Raw genomic sequence first — 21,817 nt, forward strand, 5'->3', positions numbered from 1 at the left:
CATCTGCGTAGCGGTATCCAAGACGAAGACCCACTAGGCGTGTAGAAGAAGTCAATACGTTGCTCGGTACGGTGATAATATACCACTGCAGACTTTGAAACATTGATATCCATGCTGTTATCCAGGCACCAGTTGTCGATTGAGTGCAAACATTGTTGAAGGGTGGAACAGTCTGCCTGAGATTTTATACACTTGAAACCCTTGATATCGTCAGCAAACAGCAAGCACTGAGAGTCGATACTATCCACAACATCGTTAACAAATATATTGAAAAGAAATGGACCCAGATGAGAACCCTGGAGGACTCCTGAAACCGCAGGGAAAGGGATTGACTTGGCTCCTGCAAACTTGACAGCTAAAGGTGCGGTCTTTAAGATATGATTCAAACCATCGCAACAGGCTTCCGACTATGCCATACCCTTTTAATTTTGCCAAAAGATGGTCGTGGCTGATGCAGGTTGTCTATCATACAGAAGAAAAATAGTTTGCGAATAGATTACATGTTTCAGCTGGATCAGACGTATGCTGTCCATTGAATGTATAACTGCATTCCGAGTCTCTATCACGCTTCATTTTGTTTACAAAGGCCCAGAAGATTTTTGGGTTACTAGGCACAGAAGAGCTTATATGGGCAACATAATCAGAGAAGCATTTGTCAGAATTATAAACAGCTTTGATGATCGGCCATCGAAATGGGAGTTTATGGTGGTTTTATGAGGTAAACATTCGGTTTTCTCATTTTTGACTACCAAACATAACAATTTTAATTTTTCTTCAAGCCTGAGAGCAGAGCTTAAAAAACAAATAATTTAGTATACTGAAGTGTTTTTTTACAGTTATTTGTTACGGAGAAATTAAAAAAAAATTAAATTTAAAATTCCCATGTTACAACAGTATTTATGGAGAATAAATTTAATAATAATAATAATGGAGAATAAATAAATACGAAATATTAATATAATACCAAAATACACTTTATTACCCTCCCAGTAACAGCAAACCTAGGCAGTCTTGTTAAACCCAATGTTGTTTAAATAGATCTAACTAATTGAAAATCCAATCAGGCAAATGGAAATACACTTAATCTGCAGGTTTGCTGTGGTAGGGGTATTTATGTTTTCCGATGAAGCGAAGCCAATGCACTGGCGAGTTAAATGACCGTATTATTTATTTATTGTAATAATTCAAGGGAGCGTCTTTCGATACCGTGTTTCATAATCCATGCCTGTCTGTGTTTACATCAATTAATTTGCTTTGCTACTCTATATAGTTAGAGGAGAAATTAATCTTCTTCTCGCTCTGTCTCTGCTCTGCCTGGCTTCAGCTCAGCCAGACTTGCAGGCAGGATTAACCTCATATTGTCCGTGAGTTGTATTTATTGTAGAAATTGCATTGTAAGTTTTCTCAACATTAAACTTAAAACAATGTCAGTGTGTGAATTTCTGAGGAGTTTCGGATATTCTTTGACAAATCTACTAAGTAAGTAATACTGGAATGATAGGCGGACCGAGCACTAGCCGTGGTGGCGATAGTTCTTCATCAGTGACCACATCTACGATTATGAATACCAAAGAAAAAGAGAAATATATAGAAGAATTCGACTTTCCGTACTGTGATGAAGCTACAAAGTATGAGAAGATTGCAAAAATTGGTCAAGGCACATTTGGGTGAGCATTTTTTATCCTATTTCTAACTGATGGATTACAACCTTATTCTACATTAGGCCTACCTTCTTATGATGCAATGAATGGAAAGATAGGCCTATGCCATTTTTCACGGTAAAAAAGGATTTATACAATCATCAACTTAGTAAGTCTAAAGGTGTCCAATAGTCTTACAACTGTACATATAGGCTAATCGGTTGAGCTTTGAACTTGCATCATTTTGGCCTTGTACATTGCTGTATCTTTTGAATAGACCTATGGGAGTCGGATTCTAAGTTTTACATGCTGTTATCCTTATTTGGCCTTTATTTGGCCTATTAATTAAATAATTGTTTTGTAAGTTAGTGTTTACTTGTTAACTTTGGCCCTATCTGGAGTATAAGAAATTTGGTGTCATTCTACCCTACAATTTTATCAATTTGGTCTAGGCCTATATTAATTGCTCTCAATTAACATAGGCTTAAGGTTAAAAGCCATAAATAGACTACGTACAAAAACTTACAAAGTTATCAATAAGGGTGGTCTGAGTAACTTATAGAAAATTATAATAGGTCTACACATAGGTAGGCCTAAGTTATGTAATTTAACTTAGGTCTAGTACGTTATGCCTAATTTAACTAGGTGGCGTTCGCAGAGGCATCCACAAAATTGAGCGGAGTCATCAAGGGTTCATATTATATTGTTTTTATCATACTGCAGTAAAAACAGTCGTCATTGGTGCATACTTTGCGGGTCTAAAGTAGCATTTTTACTCTTTAGGGAATAAAATTCGTTTTTAGCCTCTATGGAGTAAAACTCAGCTGTTGTAAACTCAGTTGTAAATTTCTATTGTAAACTATTGAATACCCATCGAAATATGTAACGATTCGTGCTTCATAATCATTTTAACCTAAAGTCTACAGTCTCTTCCCATAGCATTTTAGCATTGCAGATACATTAATCCATTCCCACACTCAACACTGCCCGCCTTTACTACTTCCTTCACCATCCCCTACGTCGTGGACCTGTTTCCATCCCTTCTCATAGCATTTAAGTATTAGATACATTTATCTAACTGCCCAAACGGTTCCCTCACTCTGCACTGCCAGCTTTTACTACTTCCTTCACTACTTCCTACGTCGTGGGGCCTGTTTCCTTCCCTTCTCATAGCATTTTAGGATTGAAGATACATTAATCTAACTGCCACAGACGGTTCTCACAATATGTTCATACTTTACTACTTCCTAAGCCACTTCCTACATCGTGGACCTGTTTTCATTACTTTCCATAGCATTTTAGTATTTTAGATACGTTAATCTAATTGCCACAAACATTGCCCACATTCCGCTCTGCTAGCCTTTACTACTTCTTTCACCATTTTCTATGTCGTGGCCTTGCTTCCATCCCTTCTCATAGCATATCAGCATTGCAGATACATTAATCTAACTGCTACAAACGGTTTCCAGTTCCCAAACACCTCACCTTACTACTTCCTTCACCTCTTCTTACGTCGCAGACCTGTTTCCCTCTCTTCCCATAGAATTTTAAGATTGTAAATACCAATAAGATACCTTAATCTAATCGTCATAAACAGTTCCCACACTCCGAAAAACTCGCCTTTACTGCTTAATTCATCACTTCCTACGTCACGGACCTGTTTACCTTCCTTCCCTTAGCATTATTAGAATGCAAATACCTTAATCTATTGGTCATAAACAGATCCCACACTCCGGACAGCTCGCCTTGACTACTTCCTTCACCACTTCGTACATCGCGGACCTGTTTTCCTCCCTTCCCATAGCATTTTAGGATTGCAAATACCTTAATCTAATGGTCATAAACAGATCCCATACCCCGAACAGCTCACCTTTACTACTTCCTTCACCACTTCCTACGTCGCGGACCTGTTTCCTTCCCTTCCAATAGCATTTTAGGATTGCAGATACCTTAATCTAATTGTCATAAACAGTTCCAACACTCCGGACAGCTCGCCTTGACTACTTCCTTCACCACTTCGTACATCGCGGACCTGTTTTCCTCCCATCCCATAGCATTTTAGGATTGTAGATACCATAATCTAATGGTCATAAACAGTTTCCACACTCCAGACAGCTCGCATTGACTATTTCCTTTACCACTTCCTACGTCGCGGACCTGTTTTCCTCCCTTCCCATAGCATTTTCGGATTGCAAAACCTTTAATCTAATGGTCATAAACAGATCCCATACCCCGAACAGCTCGCCTTTACTACTTCCTTCACCACTTCCTACGTCGCGGAGCTGTTTCCTTCCCTTCCAATAGCATTTTAGGATGCAGATACCTTAATCTAATTGTCATAAACAGTTCCCACACTCCGGACAGCTCGCCTTGACTACTTCCTTCACCACTTCCTACGTCGCGGACCTGTTTCCTCCCTTCCCATAGAATTTTAGGAATGCAGATACCTACCTAAATCTCATCGTCTTAAACAGTTTCCACACTCCAGACTGCTCACCTTTACTACTTCCTTCACCACTTCCTACGTCACGGACATCAAGCTCGTGTCGTCATTTGATTATATTTATGATCCATACCACCGTTTATGTTCTAATATCTGTGGAATAATGCTAACAGCTATTTATTTATCTACTGCATTCAAAAGTCAACAGCTGATCATATGTCTTTGTTTATGTGTCAAATACTGCTTCCATAAGGATTACATTGAAACTTTGAGACCCAGTGGGGCGGATTCCTGAGAGACTTTTTTAACGCCATATAGATGTTGGCACTCACCGATATGGTCTTTATCACCATGCAAAATTTGAAAACGATTGATTCAGCCGTCTAGGAGGAGTTTGCATATTACGAAATGCATAAAAGTCGACGTATAAGAGCTTCGCTCGCTCCGCTCAATTATTAGGCCTGAGTTTATTTAAATATAGTTTTAGTTGTGTTAGGTTAGCTTCTATCCCGTTTGTTTACATTAAATCACTTACCTACTAACCTATGATGAGTAGGCTAAGTTAACTTAGGCCTAATTTTGCCGTACACAATTTTTTATTTTTTTTTGTTTTGTGCTCATAGAGACTTAAGCTTTAAGTTATAAGTCTATTGTGCATTGTAGGATTCACTTGGCTCTTCAAAGATAGGTTTATCAAGGAGCATGTTAGATAAGTAGGTAGCCTTAAGCTTACAAACTCGTGTGTAGTTACACGAAAACCCTTCCCAAGCTTTGGCCGTATATAGGCCTACAGTATGTTTATTTTTCGTGTTAAATTTCTGATTGGTGGGTTGGCATCACTGATCTCCTAACATCTGTTGTTTAAACTAAACTGACCAGCTTAGTCATGTTACTTTGTTTTGTTTTGCGCAGTCATTAAGTTAATGGAGTATATTTTGTGGATTAGAAATGTGTTGTGTTGTTTTGTTTATTCAAAACTAAATTACGTTTATATTGAATGTTCCGAATCAATAAGTTATTTTTATTTGTATTAGGCCTACATATTATGATTGAAGTTAAACTTAACTTAGGCCTCTGTTTTGTATTTTGGTAATAAAGAAGTCATGATTATTGTTTTTAGGCTATTATGATATTTTATTATTTCACTAGCCTTTTTAACAATTTATTTAAAAAATTTTAAGTATCCTAAATATAATTTACAAGCGTTAACTTAGACCTAAGTTATTACTTACGGATCTATCAATGAATTCCTTAGCTAGCGTTGGACGTATGTACGCCATAACAATTAAGGTCATAAGACTTGTAAAAAATTATAATGATAAAAAGGTGTCTATGGCCTAATCTATTTTAACCATCAGATAGAATACACATACACACACACACACACCAAAGCACATCTGTCAGTGACCAACCACGCGTACAAGCCCCTAGGACAAACCAACTATGGCCATATGTTCAAAATACATATTTTTTAGCACTACCACAAACCGGGAATCCGGTTATCAAGGTATTTGATGGCTAAGGAGAGGTCATTCCAAAGTCGGCAAGCGGTTACAACAAACGCTTGCCGACTGCTTGCCGACTTTAAATAAATTATAGGCCTAAGTTTTAAATATAGATCAACCAAAAACTAATTTTAAAAGGTAAGTAGCCTACATTAATTTTAAGCCTACCTTGGCTCATTAACAAAATGTAAGAAACTTAAACTTTAGTACCCAGCCTACAAAAACAATGTTTTTTCCAGGGAGGTTTTCAAAGCCAAAGAGAAGAAGAATCCGAAGAAGGTTGTAGCAATGAAGAAAGTGTTGATGGACAATGAAAAAGAAGGTGTAGGTAGACCCATTCTGTAGATTGTAAAACTTGTTGGTCCCATTTGGAGCTCTTGTTTGTTTTGCAAAAACAAATCGTGAACAATTTCATTCAGCGGGTAAATTTCCATCAAGTTTATGTAAGTTAGCCTAAATATGGTATGTTATCTTCAAAATGAACGTCTCGTAAACAAGTAAGCCAAAGCCATTTTTAAAATCTAATTTAATCCTTCGAGTGCTATGCAACGATAAAATCATCTCTCAGGGATATAGAGAGGAAGGTTATTTTAACAAAAAGTAGCAAACTGGCCATTGGTGACCGGCCTTCAAAAGGCTTGAGTGTGCAGCTGCATTTGTCCCACACCCCTTAGACCGGCCCTGATAATAGATTTATAAGATTTCTGGAAATAGCCATTAAGTGTACTTTTTTAAATTTTGCAGTGTAGCTTAATAGCTTGTATTTATTTGATACCCATAATTAATTAAGGTTTTAAACGTTGCTTGTTTCCTTTCTTTGCATCTAAAATTGTTGCAGGGTCTATAACTTAGTTAGGCCTAAATACTATTTTATCACTATTGTAAGATCTGAAAAATTGTACCTACATGAAATGAATAGGCCTACATGAGGTTGCTGTCTGTCACAACCACTGTATGCCTAGCAGCAAAATCATTATTAATCTTGATTTTGAATTAATTCAGTACAGTACTGTTTATACCTCATCTAAAATCTTGTGTTTATTAGGATGTGGTGGATAATTTTAGTAGAAATTTAAAGAAATTAACACTGTTTAGAAATAATTTCTTTACTTTATGTTTTAGTTCCCGATCACTGCACTCCGAGAAATCAGGATATTGCAGCTTCTAAAACACGAAAATGTAGTAAATTTAATAGAAATTTGTAGAACTAAAGGTAAGTTATAGGGTACAAACAATAGTCAAATATCTATTTTAAATATTTACTAAACACAGTTGAACCCTGATTAACAGAAATAAAGGGGGGAAAGCCGTCTCGTTTAACAATTTTTTTTATTAACCCATCATATTATATTACAGGTTACAGGTTAATTGGAAAGGGCCGTGTGGCCCTAACTTTTGCCTGTCCAAAAAAATAATAATTTTTCATTTAATTTCATATGCTAAAAATAGCCAATGTATTACCACGGTGTGGAGTAAAAATGAAATTAAGATAATTTCTATATATTAGATTGGGTGTTTATTTTTATTTCAGCTACTAAAAAGTTACAATGGGTTAGAAAATATTTTAACCTAAACAACTGAAGCTACTAAAGCAATTTACAGCCCTGTATTATTTTATGAAACCATTTCGGTAACCTAAATCCAGTTAACAGGAGTTCACAAACTAGTAGAACTAGTAGATCAACCGTAGGTTCTCGTAGGACAAGAGTTAAAATTTACCAAAAATTTACTGAAATTTCAAGACTTGTCCATCCCTAGTGTAGGGCCTTGTGTTTAGTGTCTCAGACTTTGGTATTCCATGAGGGGCAATTCCCGGCTCATCCACAAAACATTTTATAAATTTGGACTGATTGCATTTAAATTACATTTAAAAGCAATAAATTTAATTACATCCAAGCCATAAATTTAAATTATACCTTTTTCAAAAACGCCATTGGTGTAGACACTAGGAATAGAAAATATTCAATTGTCTCTGAAATTCCGTTTGGATTCATAATATAAAATTTTTTAATTACGTAGCATTTAAGTAAGAAAAAATTAAATAATATTGTAATTATATTTAAACGTTTCAACAGTTAAGTTTTGTTTGACATATGTGTAGAATCCAATTTGCTACCTACGTAAATTACAATTACAGCTCTGTTAACACAATATTGCAAACTAAAAAGAAAACTAATAATATCTTTTGTTTCAGCTACACAGTTTAATAGATATCGATCAACGTTTTATCTAGTTTTTGACTTTTGTGAACACGACCTAGCGGGATTACTATCCAATGTGAATGTGAAATTTAGCCTCGGAGAAATCAAAAAAGTAATGCAACAACTACTCAACGGATTATATTACATTCATAGCAATAAAGTAAGTGAGCCATTTTATTTTTCTTATGATGACAATGTAGTCGCAAATAGTGTCAAGGATTGTAATATTTATTAATTAAGTATTGTATTGCTAAGCAAAATAATAATCTGTTATAGTTTAATATCTTACTCAATAATATTAACCCTTTGTGGTCCGTAGGCTACTTACCACTGTCCATACCCTGTTGTACTCACACTTACGCTGGGCCACTTAAAATTGCCACTGTCATTTTGGTGTCAGGTATAATGTCATATTGAACAGCTGTCCTCAGTCTCACCAGTAACTGCCAATACTTTGCTCAGGAATGGTTCTGGGCACTTAGAGTGGCCTAAGATACCGGAAAGGTCATTTAGGAAGAATCCATAACAAAGGGTTGAAAATATTATGATAGCTAAACTTTATTCTTTATTACTTTTAGTCAGATGATATTATTGGAAGACTGGTTTGAGGTTTTCTCCATAAATCAGTAGGGAAAATGGAAACCCTCGAGTCTTAAAGCAGGGTACGCACTCAACTGTGAAAATCTGAAAACTGTTATTGACGTGAATTTTGTCACCATGAATAACGTATAAGCCGTAAATTTTGGGATCCAACATTAAAAATAGGAATGGGCTGATTCTGATCCTCTAATTACTCAAAACTTTTAGACCTACGATTTGAAGAAAAATCAATTCTTGATTCTTTTTGACTTTCAGTGAAACTATGCAAACTTTGGAGGCGCTTTCTGTGATTGCGGGAACATCGCTCAGCCCGAATGCCTTGATTTTCAGACTTGGTTCTCAATCACTCAAAGTTTTAGCTGCTGGTATCTTAACTTGGTCAAAAATAGTAATCAAAACTAATCTAGCTGGAATCTGTCGACTGTACACATTAACAAAAGAAACAATGCTGCGCTGCTCCTAACTTTTGGTGCTGTCGCGATTCCGCCTGTACCTGGCCTAAATGTCGACTCAAAAAAAATGCAAAATATGTAAAAAACCGTGAATAAATCATGAATTTCACTCTTATTATGGGGATCCTGCCAAGGTTTGTGGTAAAAAGCTATAGTTTAGTATGCTTTAACACGTTTGATGCGGCACATCAAATGGCAGGCATATCCCCCGTGCAGCGCAGCCCGCAGCGTCGAACAAACCCGATCGCCGTGTTTGGCTTTCAAATTTTGGTCTGACGAATAGCAAATAACTTGCGGTGATGTCCTGCTTTACGAAGAGAGTCAATGTAGTTAGCTAAAACACCCACGATAGCAGCACTGCTTGGAACGTAGCCGGTCCCATTGTGATTGTATTGTCAATTGGAGGGAGAATGACGGGACAACAAGTTGATTTTTAAGCTTGCCTAGCTGGAATTTTATGGGGAAATTTACTACCAACCTACACCACAACAAAAAGCAAGTCACACACTACACGCTATAGGCCCGGCCGAGTGCTGGGCTCAGACTGACGCAATAGTTGGCAGGTGAGCACACTACTGATTTAGCAGAAGGCCGCATGCAGTGCTAGTGCTGTGCTAATAGCAGTAGGCTGCAGCGAACGTGTTAAATGAGTTATGATTATGGGCTAATGCATAATTTAACCATAAATGCTCACACAGTTTTTAGATAAAATATTCTCACCTATAAAACAAACAATCCTCCAAAAAATATCCATATTTCGGCTCAGATATTAATTGCAGTAGTTCTACTTATGTGTTAAACTGTATAATGTAAAACTTTGCACTGATCAAAATTCTCAATTGAGAAATACAGAATTTCAACTAATCTAATTTATCCCTTTTCAGATTCTACATAGAGACATGAAAGCAGCTAATGTTTTGATAACCAAAACTGGAATATTAAAACTAGCAGACTTTGGGTTGGCAAGAGCGTTTAGTGCAACCAAAAACGGACAGGCAAACCGGTAAGAGCATATCTTTCAATGGGCCTCAGTCAACAGTTTATATAGAATTTTCTGTATTTGGAATTTAACCTGGATAATTTTTTTTTATTTCAAAAACATTTAGGACTACTTGCCATGTTACGGTTTTCAGAATAACTGTATAAGACTATTAATATTTCATTATAGGCCTAGATAAGAAAACTGTAAAAATACTCCTAAGTATAAACATGCCACATGGTTACTGATGCCGCAGATTTATAAACACACAACTTTGTAGTGCAAGCTTTGTAGACAATAATAATCTGTGGATGAAAGTGTACAGCTACACATTTACATTTGGCCTACTTTCGATTTATTGACAGTGAACTGGATAGTGCATTAATAACAAGTTAAAAATTATCTAGTGACTCATCTACAAAGGTACATTAACTTAAACAGGAATTCACTCAAGCTGTATACTAACATAGCAATTATGATTGCTCATATAGTGTTGTATGTAGTGGATGTTTTTTACGACCTGGCGTAACCGTAGGTATACAAACCGAGTGGTGACGCTGTGGTACCGACCACCAGAGTTACTGCTGGGTGACCGCAACTACGGTCCGCCAGTCGACCTGTGGGGCGCAGGCTGTATTATGGCGGAAATGTGGACAAGGTAATGTAATGTTGAGATGAGGATGTTAACATTTGATAAAAGTTGAGGTTGAGACATTTGGACCTCTTTTTACCTCGTGGAGTATGTTTGCACGTCCACATATGCCTATGGAACCTGTTAAGCTGACAAGAAAATCTGCATTATGTTTTGAAAGTAAGTATTCTAAATTACCATTAACACCCAATAACATTTAGACGAGCTAATACAAATGATTGCCTGGTCTATTGAAAATTAAGTTTTTCTGATTCTTTGAAAGTAGAAACTAGACCCAGCTGGCCAAAGAAACAGCTGATCTTATTCAGTAACAAAGCGTCCTAAGACATCAATACATCTAACTCATTTTTCATTCATATTTGAGCCTCAGTAGTGTCCTTATCTCATAACAGCAATAGTGATACATTTGAGGGTACAGTATTGTCGAAAGAAGTGAAACTGGAATTTTACTTAAGAAGAGCTGAAAAGTGAAGTATGAAATTTGATGCAGCATTAATCTTCTCTGTTCCTGTATTTTTAATTCCTAATTTTTCTGTAGTGCTGTTAACATGATATAAAATTAAAATGAAGTTGGTATTCGCCATATTTTGATTATAGGTCCAAAAAATGAAACCTAACGGTATATCACCAACCATCATCAAAAGTTTCATAGATTTCCTAATACACTTGAGTCCCGCTAATCCGAGCACGGTTAATCCGAACGTCTGCTTAATCCGAACTTGCCAAAGAAATTATTTTTCAATAAATTTGCACTGATATAAAAAATATTAAAAGTAGGTTAAGCGCTGCAGCTACCTCATTGTGTGTCACTCTCCCCTCTCCTCCCCTGCCCCCAGGCTTGTCATCACTGCCCTCCCTGGTCGCCCTGAACATGATCTTGCGTCCCAGCTGCTATGATGTCAGCGTCAGTCAGGGCCCGGTAGGGTTTTCTTCAAAATCTAATGATGTCCTTAGCTTTTCCAAGATTTTCTTATCGCTCCAGCTTTAAGATTTTCCCAAGATTCAGCAGCCCAATACACAACATCCTTTACGTTTGTTTGTTTAATTTTTTGAACCAAGGGGATTGTATCATCTTCAATTAAGGACTTTAAGAAATGCTTGCGGTACTTTAACTTAAGTGCCTGCCAAACCACCTGGTCCATTGGCTGCAGTAAAGGCGTAACATTTGGTGGTAAAATGGCAGCCTTTATTTCGCTACATGTAGCCTAAGTTCATCAACGTCTGGGTGGGACGGTGCATTATCTAGCACATGGGGTATGCCATTTTTTATGCTAAACCTTTCAACAGAAGGCAGGAATTGGTCATGGAACCATTATTTTTAAACAATTTCCCATCCATTCAGCCTATCTTCTGGTTCCTATAATACACTGGAAATGACTTCATGTTGATATGTTTGAAGTCTCAAGGCTTAGCAGCTTTGCCTATCATCATGAGAAAAAGCTTATGGTTAACAGCAGCACTGGAACAAGCCATTATAGTTACTTGGTCCTTAGCCATTTTAAACCCAGGAGCACGCCTTTCTTAAATTATCAAATAAAGCAATGTATTCCTGCGCCGCAGCCTGATCTGAAGAAAGTTGTTCATCGGAGATAGCTGCCGAATACCGTGGTGCTTTTTCCACCGGGGGGCAGACATACCGTAGAGTCCCGGTAAGCAGTGCGTGCAGACGTACAGTCCGTGCTCATTATCGTCACATTATACTTGTCCGCCCACCCATTCATATCGCTCGCAAGTCCATGCAAAGTTGAGTGTAATTAGCTAATGTGCTTATTTAATTTATATTAGTGATGGTCGGATCCGGATATCGGACTACCGTATCCGCCGGATCCGAGCTAGAACCGGTACCGGATCAGATCCAAAAAATTCCGGATTTTGGGCTGGATCCGGTTTTGATGGATCCGATTTTTCCCAATTTTTTTACTAACAAAAAGCTGTCTGTATCCATGTACGAGACAGATTTTTTGCAGATTTGTTTACTAACACAAAACTGTCTGTATCTATGTACAAAAAACGATTTTATCCCGATTTTTTTTACTAACACAAAGTTGTCTTTATGTACAAGACTATCTTTGACTGTGTACAAGAAGACTATCTGTGTCTGTGTACTAAAAGTCAATATCACAGTACTGTATATTGCCGACGTCAACAATCTCTATGGGTAGTCAATATCACAGTACTGTTTATTACGACGCCAATAATCTCTATGGTTAATCAATGTCACAGTACTGTAAATTACGACGTCAATAACCTCTATGGTTAGGCAATTTCACAGTACTGTCTATTGCCGACGTCAACAATCTCTATGGGTAGTCAATGTCCCAGTACTGTATATTACGACGTCAATAACCTCCATGGTTAGGCAATGTCACAGTACTGTATATTGCCGACGTCAACAATCTCTATGGTAAGGCAATGTCACAGTACTGTATATTGCCGACGTCAACAATCTCTATGGTCAAGCAATGTCACAGTGCTGTATATTGCCGACGTCAACAATCTCTATTGTTAGCCAATGTCACAGTACTGTATATTGCCGAAGTCAACAATCTCTATGGTTAGCCAATGTCACAGTTTGCTGTATATTGCCGACGTCAACAATCTCCATGGTTAGGCAATGTCACAGTACTGTATATTGCCGACGTCAATAAATTATATTAACCTTTAAACATTACCAATTTAATTTTAAACAGCATGATTTAAATTGGCATTTTGTTAATTGCGTTTTTTTAACCCGCCCTTGTGCCAGTGGGTATCTGGATCCGGATCTTCGGATCCGGATCCAAATTTTACAAGATCCGTATCCGGTACCGACATTTTCTTGGATCCGCCCACCACTAATTTTAATTTTTTATTTTCTAGAGTAAATGGACTATTAATACGGTTTTTTGTGTATTGCTTGTTCGAATATTACAACACTACGGTCAAATACACTGTCAAATTGCTTCATTCTTGATTATTTTGGCTAATCCGAACAATCAGCTAATTCAAACAGGGTTCGGTTCCAATTAGTTTGTATTAAACGGAATGTACTGTCCTCATACATATCTCCTCTTCTACAGATAGTGCTGCTCAATATTATCATATTGCCTCTAAGTACAGAGATGGTATGAGGAAATATTTGTCTACACAATTGTGTTTATTTGCGACTTCATTGTACAATCTCTGTCAATGGCACAACAATATTGTATTTTTAACTCTCAACTTTGCTCCAAGTCCCTTAATTGAATATATTTTGTGTATGCTGTTAAATCCTCCCATAAAGTTAAAGTTTTATTTATTTATTTTTCAATTAAAGAACACCAACCGTACAAAATAGATTATTCTTGGAATGATTGTGAGAGGTTATCTTGTTCGCCTAGTGGTACGATTCATGGACTTCAGTGCGAGAGGGACAGATAATGCAAGTAAATCCACAGAATTTTTAGGGGTTTGGATTGCTTTCCTGCATAAGTATTAAAAGTTCTTAAATGCTTAATGCCAACGATGTTAAACTAATGAAATATATTTTTGTGACGCAGGAGTCCCATAATGCAAGGTAACACTGAGCAACAACAGCTGACCCTGATCTCCCAGCTTTGTGGCTCAATAACTCCCGACGTGTGGCCTGGTGTCGAGGCTCTAGACTTGTACAACAAGATGGAGCTTCCCCGCGGCCAGAAACGCAAGGTAACTTTGTCTCATCAACACTTTACTGAATAACTCCTTGTCAAATCCGTAGTCATTTTACCTGACCATCTCGGTATCCAAATTATTGGTTATACAGAGTATTTTGGTGTACATACTGTGGGGTTATACCATCTCAAATTATCACAGTACCTAATAATTTTTGTCTTAACCTACTCAGTTACCAAAGAAATTCATTATGCTGGTACATCTTATATTCGCTAAGAAGAATACCAATTTTCAACTTAATATTGCCACTGTTTTCAAAATTTGAATGAAAGTTTTCACACAACGCTCAAAATTGACCCTTTTGAAAATGATACAACTGCAACAGCACCTCTCGGATTAAATCTATAAAGATAAGAGAGATTTAATCTTTCAGAATTGTCTAAGCTTTTTTTTATGTAAAGGCAGGTCATTCTAGCTGCCCAATGTGGCAGCGTTTTTCAGCACAAACTCTTCACCCAAGGATTAGGTACGAGCATTGTCCTAGTACCCAAATTTGCAGGTAACTGAAGAATGGCACTAGAACACTCGCATAACATTCATGATTCTGCAACCAAATTCAGCAGCTAGGAAAATTCACCTTTTAGCAGTATGAAAGCAAACAACAGAAAATAACATTCCAATTTTATTTGAATGCAACTTTGACATTTCTTTTTTTTATCTAGTACAAAAGAACTCTAACTTTCTCTCCAAACTCCAACTATTCAAATTGCTTACAGAAAGATTTTCTTTAACCTAAAACTATAATAAAAAGAAGCGTTACGAAAGGACGTAGAAGCTATGATCACTACAAATCCTGAATATCCCAAGGTCTTGTGGACATCATCTTCGTCTCCTGTGGTCACTGATACATCATCATTGTCCTGCGCAACCGTGGCAAAAGTGCTAATCTTAAATCTTTGGAGAAGCAATCTGCAATGGCAATAGTAAAAGCTTGGCTCGATTAATTATTTTATTTTCTATAAAATATTTCATATTTTAGTAAAACTCACACCAACCGATTTTTTTACCCAAAACTGTGGTACAGTCCCAATTAAATTCAAAAAATTGAGGTATACTGTAGTTCGGAAGTTAGTTGAGACGTTAATTAAAATTGCTTTTTTCTTAGTCCCTGTAGGATCTAACAATACAACCAATTATATGATCCAATTTAACAAAATATGTTTACTTAAAAGTTAATTTTGAATACTATCTACAGTAAATTAAAAGCCAATACAGATGAAGGAGTTTTATTTAATACTATGGGGGCAATATAATCAATTGTTTTTAATATAAAATAGGTAGGCCCATGTTTTATTTAAAATCTTTGATTTTAGTCAGGCTTCTTTACTTAAAGCTCATAAGATACATTTCACAGTAAGCCAAAAAGAAAAGAATGCAAAACCTTGGTATGATAAAAGCATGACCTTATTAAGTAAAAATTTCATAATTATAAATGAAACATTAACAAATTTAAGTCGAATCTGTTAGTTTTTGCATTTGTAGTAAAAACACACCAACACCATCACTTCTGCAATATAATAGATAACCTAACTGTAACTGTCTTAAATCCCGGAAGACTGTTGACCGTTATAGTCTCCGTCATGTTCAAATACTTTATAAATTTAGTTATTTGTTAAAGAACTCAAATCCTGTCACATAAATATTAACATTTCAGGTGAAAGAACGGTTAAAACCCTATGTCAAAGACCCTTACGCCTGCGATCTGCTTGACAAACTGCTAGTGCTAGACCCTGCCAAGCGAGCGGATGCTGACTCTGCGCTCAACCACGACTTCTTTTGGACAGACCCCATGCCTTGCGACCTCAGTAAGATGTTAGCGCAGCACACACAGAGTATGTTTGAGTACCTGGCGCCGCCTCGGCGACCCGGTCACATGCGACCTCACCACCACCAACCCGGCGCCGTGCCTTCCACGACGGTCAGCAAACCGGTTTCATCGATGGACAGTGGCTATCAGGACAGAGTATTTTGAGTTATATCAATTTGTTGTTTCAAATTATTTTCTGTAAATAACGCTTTAAAACTCGTACTTGTTATGGCAATGTAAAGGTATGGAGGTTTTAGTGCGTTTAAGGAGAATTTTATGTGTCACATTTTTTTTTTGCCGGAAATAAATGGATTAAACGTGAAAGTTCTTTTATTCATGGCTAGTTAAATATTTGGTGGAAAGTTTAGTATGTTGCTAAACTGGTTGGTCATTTTAACAATACTTTGTGAAAGTACTGGTATTCAAAATATGAGAAAGTTATAGTTTCTAAATTGCTATAAGGGGGTACAGTTAGATATATTATGGTTCTCAAAAGACACAGATTTTAAACATAAATTAGTTTATACAAATTAGGCTATTTAATATAAATAGTAGGCCTACTAAAATAAGGATCTAATCTAAGTCTTTTATAATTACAACTACCATAAAGGAAGTAAAATTAATAATACTCCTAGCGAGATTACTAGAAAAATTTGATTGATTTTATTAAATTGTATTGTTTAATATTGTTTAAAGGGGAAAAAAGCCATGTTGGCTTTGGAATAATTATTGAGGAGAAAGGAAGGATAAACAAGTAACTCACTTGTATTTCCTTCCTTTCTCCTTAATAATTATTGCTTAATATTTGTATTTCTTTTATTTTAGTTCTTACTAGAAAACCAATAAACAGATTAAAGTATCTATAAGAGTACTATACAACAATGGTATACAATTCAGATATAGCTGATAACATATTTTGTAGAAAAATACTTTTTATTATTTTGTAGTAAATTTTATCATTTAAATTTCAAGATGTCCACCTAGCTAACTATTTTAGTTGATTTTTGACACCAGACTTCAAAATATATCTATTTGTAATATGCCACAAGGCCAGAAGTAGGTGTTAATAGTTCGTGCATGATAATTCAAGGCATACCGAGCACGGCATTTCATGCGAGTACTATTAACATCTTCTTGAATGAGTCACATACAATACTTTTGCTACACTACCAGCATAAAATATACAGGATATGTAAAACACCAAAAAAATAATTAAATTACAGCACTGATATACCAGTCCTTTTTAAAAGAACATTTGAACAGAATCTTCAACTTTAAAAAAAAAAAATAAACGTTTGTAATTCTTCTAATTAGTGATGGTCAAAACCAGAAATTTCTAATCCCGAATCTTGAATCTCAAAACCGAAACTTTTTTACTTAGCTGGTTACTAAGGTGAAGGTTACAAAAAATATAGGTAATAATAAAATCTTAAGTATGATAGGACTGATAATGTTAAAACCCAATACAACATTATTTTTTATAAACAACCAACATTAATAGCTATTTACCTTACAAGTGTAGTAAGAGCGTTTTTACATCACGCAGGGGAATGTTGTGCAACGAGCGGAAGCGAGTCAATTTACCAAGTGATATAAACACGCTCTTGCGTAACGTGTAACGTACAAGATTTTACCTGACCCGACAATATACAGGAGGTTACGAACAATATTTTTCATTATCCATTTCACTCATCTTCTAACAGTAACGTTCATTTACAAACAAAAGCTAGGTTAGGAAAATTCTTCAAAACATAACAATAAAATTCAAGCGCACAGCTGATTTCTAGCGTTGAACGTCGTTGGCTCCATAGAGGTATATTTTTTTTAAGTTAATCACTCAATGTTATTTAAATTGTTTTCATTACCTCACCGAGTGAGTTTTTTTTTCAACTTTACATCAATCGAGAAGTGAAGAAGTTGTATACATCACACTTGGGATAGGGAAGTTGAACGTGGCGGGTTAGGTAAAATAAATTAAACTCCTAACACCAACACAAACATGAATATTAGATTAATTAGTACGTTTACTGGTCAATATTTCTTTGTGTTAAGTAAATATTGATATAAAACTGAATTGTACGTCATTTCAGTTATAGTATGATGCCTTTTGAAGTTCATAATACAATTTACTTGTTTCATTACTGTTAATAATGGTGATATGTTTGCTCTATTGCTGCCAGCTTGAGTGGAAACAGTATTAAAAACAATAATATTGACACAAAAATGTCAACAGTTTCAAAAATAAAACTTCCATAAATCTTCAATTTCGAAACTTTTCAATCTCGAAACTCGGTGATCAAATCTCAAAACCGAAACTTTTCCAAAGTTTTGATGGTTTTGAGATTTGAAATTCAGTTCACTACTTCTAATATTTATTGTGAAAATGCAATGTACTTGTCAAAAACCTGTCTAGTATTTATTGTATAGCTTCATTTAGAGCCTACTATAGAAACTACGTAGGGACAAGCTTCTTACTGAGTAGTGTTGCAAAAAAAATAATAATCATGTTTTTATTTTACTTATTTTATCAAATTTTAGGAGATGTTAAGGCAAGAATGGTGCCACTTATCAAGCAAAATAGTTAGGTACACTATAAGGCAAGTTTAGGCTGGGCATTTTGTGATTAGTCCGTATAAGTAACAAAATTTGTCTTCAGTAGTTATAGAATTTTGTAAAAGAGTCAAAAATATTTTTGTTTAGGGTTTTTTAGGCTGTATCAAAGTTTTATTTTTACATCAGTAATTTTATTTTAAGAATGTAATATTGCTTTTTTGGATTCACTACTGCAAGTGTAATTAAATTGTCTGTGAATATTCATTCATCCATTTAGTATTTGATGTTTTCTGTAAACAAATGTTATTTTTCATTTAAAAAATGATTTTATTAAAAGTTAGTTGTTCTATACGTAAGTTCCCATTTTGGATTTTTATTGTTTGGTTACAATATAAAAACATAGAATAAATAACACTTCAAAATCAAAAGTGACAGTTTACATATAACATTCATGGATCTAAATGTCAATTGAGTAAGTAAATTGTTAAAATGAGTTGATTGGTTTAGCTCATGTATAGTTTTCAAATGTCCTTAATAAGGAAATGTATATTTATAATATGTGGTGGTGCATTAAAGGGTATTTTAAGTTAAGAAAAATTAGCCAAAACAAATAGTATTCATTCTTTTAAAACATCTGTATTTCCTCGAGTCAAAACATCTCCAACGAAATGTTTGAAAAAATGTTAACAAGGCATCTCATCATATACCTCAATAGATGATGTAAAAGTTAAAATATGCTATTAAATTTCAGCATATAACGAATATCGACACACTAAAACCTACTGTCATATTTTTACAAACCAATGTTAGTTTTTATATAAAGTTTTGTAAATATTGTCCAGTTAGTGTCTGTAATTTTTCACCTACTTTAGGTTATGTAGTATTTATTTATAGGTTATTATGTTTACCTTAATCGTTGTACATATTGTCTTTGCAGTGGTCACTGTAAAATTAAATATTTTTGTATTTCAAAACTCAAAAGTTATAATCACTACACCTATCCATTCCTTGTTAATCCTTTGTGGTCGAATGGCGAGTATAGGTCGCCGAGCGTCATTTTCCCGACTGCTCGAATGGCAACCTACACTCGGCGAAAAATGAAAAAATTCAACCTCTAAGGGTTAAAGAAAAATTACATCTTAACTGGGCTCAACTTGAGCTAAAGATAGTATATCTACAGTACAATAGACAATAGACAAAATCTTTATTGAAATATTCCTAGAGAACATTCATGCGTCAGGTACATAAAATGTACAGTATGTACGTAAACTATTACAGTAATTTGCAATTACAATTAGAATTTTTTTCTTTCTTTCATGGTAGCTTATTGTTTAAGAATTCATCCTCAGAGTAGAACGGCCGGTCCATAAGCCATGTTGTCAGGTGCTTCTTGAGCAGATTGGGTTGTTCTCTCTTGAGGTGCTCTGGTAGGTTGTTAAAGTACAGAGCACCTTTGTAGGATGGTTTCTTCTTGTACAGACTCAGATGGTGTTGTGGGAGGGAAAAATTGGCGACATGTCGTGTGTTGTGCTGGTGTATGTCTCTGTGTCTTGGCTGGGCTGTTTTAGTGGTGTGAATAATGACTTCTCTTATGTAGAGTGAAATTGATGTGAGATTTTACTTTGATTTGCAGATGTCAAACGTTTCAAACAACTACAATGCTATTATTTTCATAAATGTGTAGAATGTAGATTCAAAGTACATCAGAGTTCTTGTCCAGATTAGCCAAAAATGCAGTAAAACTTAGTACATAGTTAAAGAAATTTGTGTAACTAGTGGGCAAAGTGGTACTTTTCTGCACACAACAGAAATGTTTACACACACCTTGAGCCCTAGGCGAGTGTGGAAGTTGAATACATTTGTGTAACTAGTGGGCAAAGTGGTACTTTTCTGCACACAAGAGAAATGTTTACACACACACCTTGAGCCCTAGGCAAGTGTGGAAAGTTTCTCGAGTGCAGCAAAGGCAGTTTGCACTCGCGATACACATTATATTTTTCCTACAGTTACCTAACAATGTACATGTTCTCTCACTGATTTGAGAAAGCTAAGTGGCCAATTCGCTCATCAGTGAGACAATGTTTTGTCTCACTCACTCCAGATTTGCAACGTGAAGGCACGGAATAGTGAGCGCGTAACATGCAGCCAAGGTCGTATGCGCGCGAAATACGTTGGCAGCACTGGCTGTAAATCAGCTGGTCAGCTGTTGTACTGTTGTGTCATTAAATGTTATATAAAAAGTTCACTTCTGTGTAAAAATATGTCACGTTTCTTTACCAATTTATTTATTTTATGGTAACTGTAGGAAAAATATAATGTGCAACTCGAGTGCAAAGTGCAATTGCTCACTAGTTGCACAAATAACTATTTCCTACAGTTACTATAAAGCATACAAATAGTTAGTCTTTCTAATCCTGTACAACACGTTTTTAGGTTATTTTAAATCTAAACATTGAACGAAATGGGAAAAGCTGCAACAGCTCATCCTAGCCGTAATATCTTTAAGTGTTGCTAACTTATTTTCAAGCGTACACGTATTACGTGCCTAATAAAAGCACGCTGTTTTGTGTTGTTTGGTTGGAATACTGGTGTGTGGCAAAAAAAAAAAAACTGCGGCAAAAGTAAGTATGTTTTTTATGTTAGCCTCAGGATTACGTTTGAATATATAAATTGGTTTAAATACCTGCTTCTATGTAATCCAATAGTCGCAATTAATGTCAAGCATCTAGTTTCGACTTCATGAAGAAGTCATCCTCTGGCGTCCAGTGGATGACTTCTTCATGAAGTCGAAACTAGATGCTTGACATTAATTGTGACTATTGGATTACATAGAAGCAGGTTGATTTCAACCAATTCATAAAAGTAAGTAGATGCAGCAATTAGCAACTTTCTGTGCTATAATCAGTGCAAGGAAGGCACTTTATGTAGTATTTGTGTATAGGTTATGATTACTTAAATTGTTGTAGGCACTTTGTCAGGTGACTGTAGGGAAAAGAATTTTTATATTTGTAAATTACCATATACTGCTCCTGCGATCATGACAAACCCGTGATCTTTCCTGCTAAAGTATTCTTCAATTTGATGACCTTAAAATAGAACCAACGGAATCTGGTTACTGAATGGACATTTCGTCTAAGGATATTGGTGGTTATTCCAAATTTCCTGGTTCCTGACAAAATTCGCAGTAATGGAATCCTGGTCTAGTCGGCTGGATATGCTGGTTAGTATTTGAGAACCCCTAGTTGGATTTTAATTTTTTTAAAGATGGCGACAAGGCCGAACTAGAAGGGACTCATGGGATTATGGTGTAAAA

General features: G+C 35.8%; 1 protein-coding gene across 1 annotated transcript; it reads left to right on the forward strand.

Annotated features, from left to right (window-relative positions):
• Positions 1-1,358: 1,358 nt before the first annotated feature.
• LOC128994709 (cyclin-dependent kinase 9-like) lies at positions 1,359-17,220 on the forward strand. Its single transcript, XM_054419440.1, has 8 exons — positions 1,359-1,667; positions 5,828-5,912; positions 6,711-6,801; positions 7,783-7,949; positions 9,726-9,844; positions 10,356-10,478; positions 13,991-14,138; positions 15,799-17,220. The coding sequence occupies exons 1-8, from the start codon at positions 1,495-1,497 to the stop codon at positions 16,114-16,116; spliced, it is 1,224 nt and encodes a 407-aa protein (XP_054275415.1). The 5' UTR covers positions 1,359-1,494; the 3' UTR covers positions 16,117-17,220.
• The last annotated feature ends 4,597 nt before the right edge of the window (positions 17,221-21,817 follow it).

This window comes from Macrosteles quadrilineatus, unplaced genomic scaffold (assembly GCF_028750875.1).
Source record: "Macrosteles quadrilineatus isolate MER2022 unplaced genomic scaffold, UCM_ALF_1.0 Scaffold_5__1_contigs__length_97177068, whole genome shotgun sequence".
Taxonomy (NCBI): Eukaryota; Metazoa; Arthropoda; class Insecta; order Hemiptera; family Cicadellidae; genus Macrosteles; species Macrosteles quadrilineatus.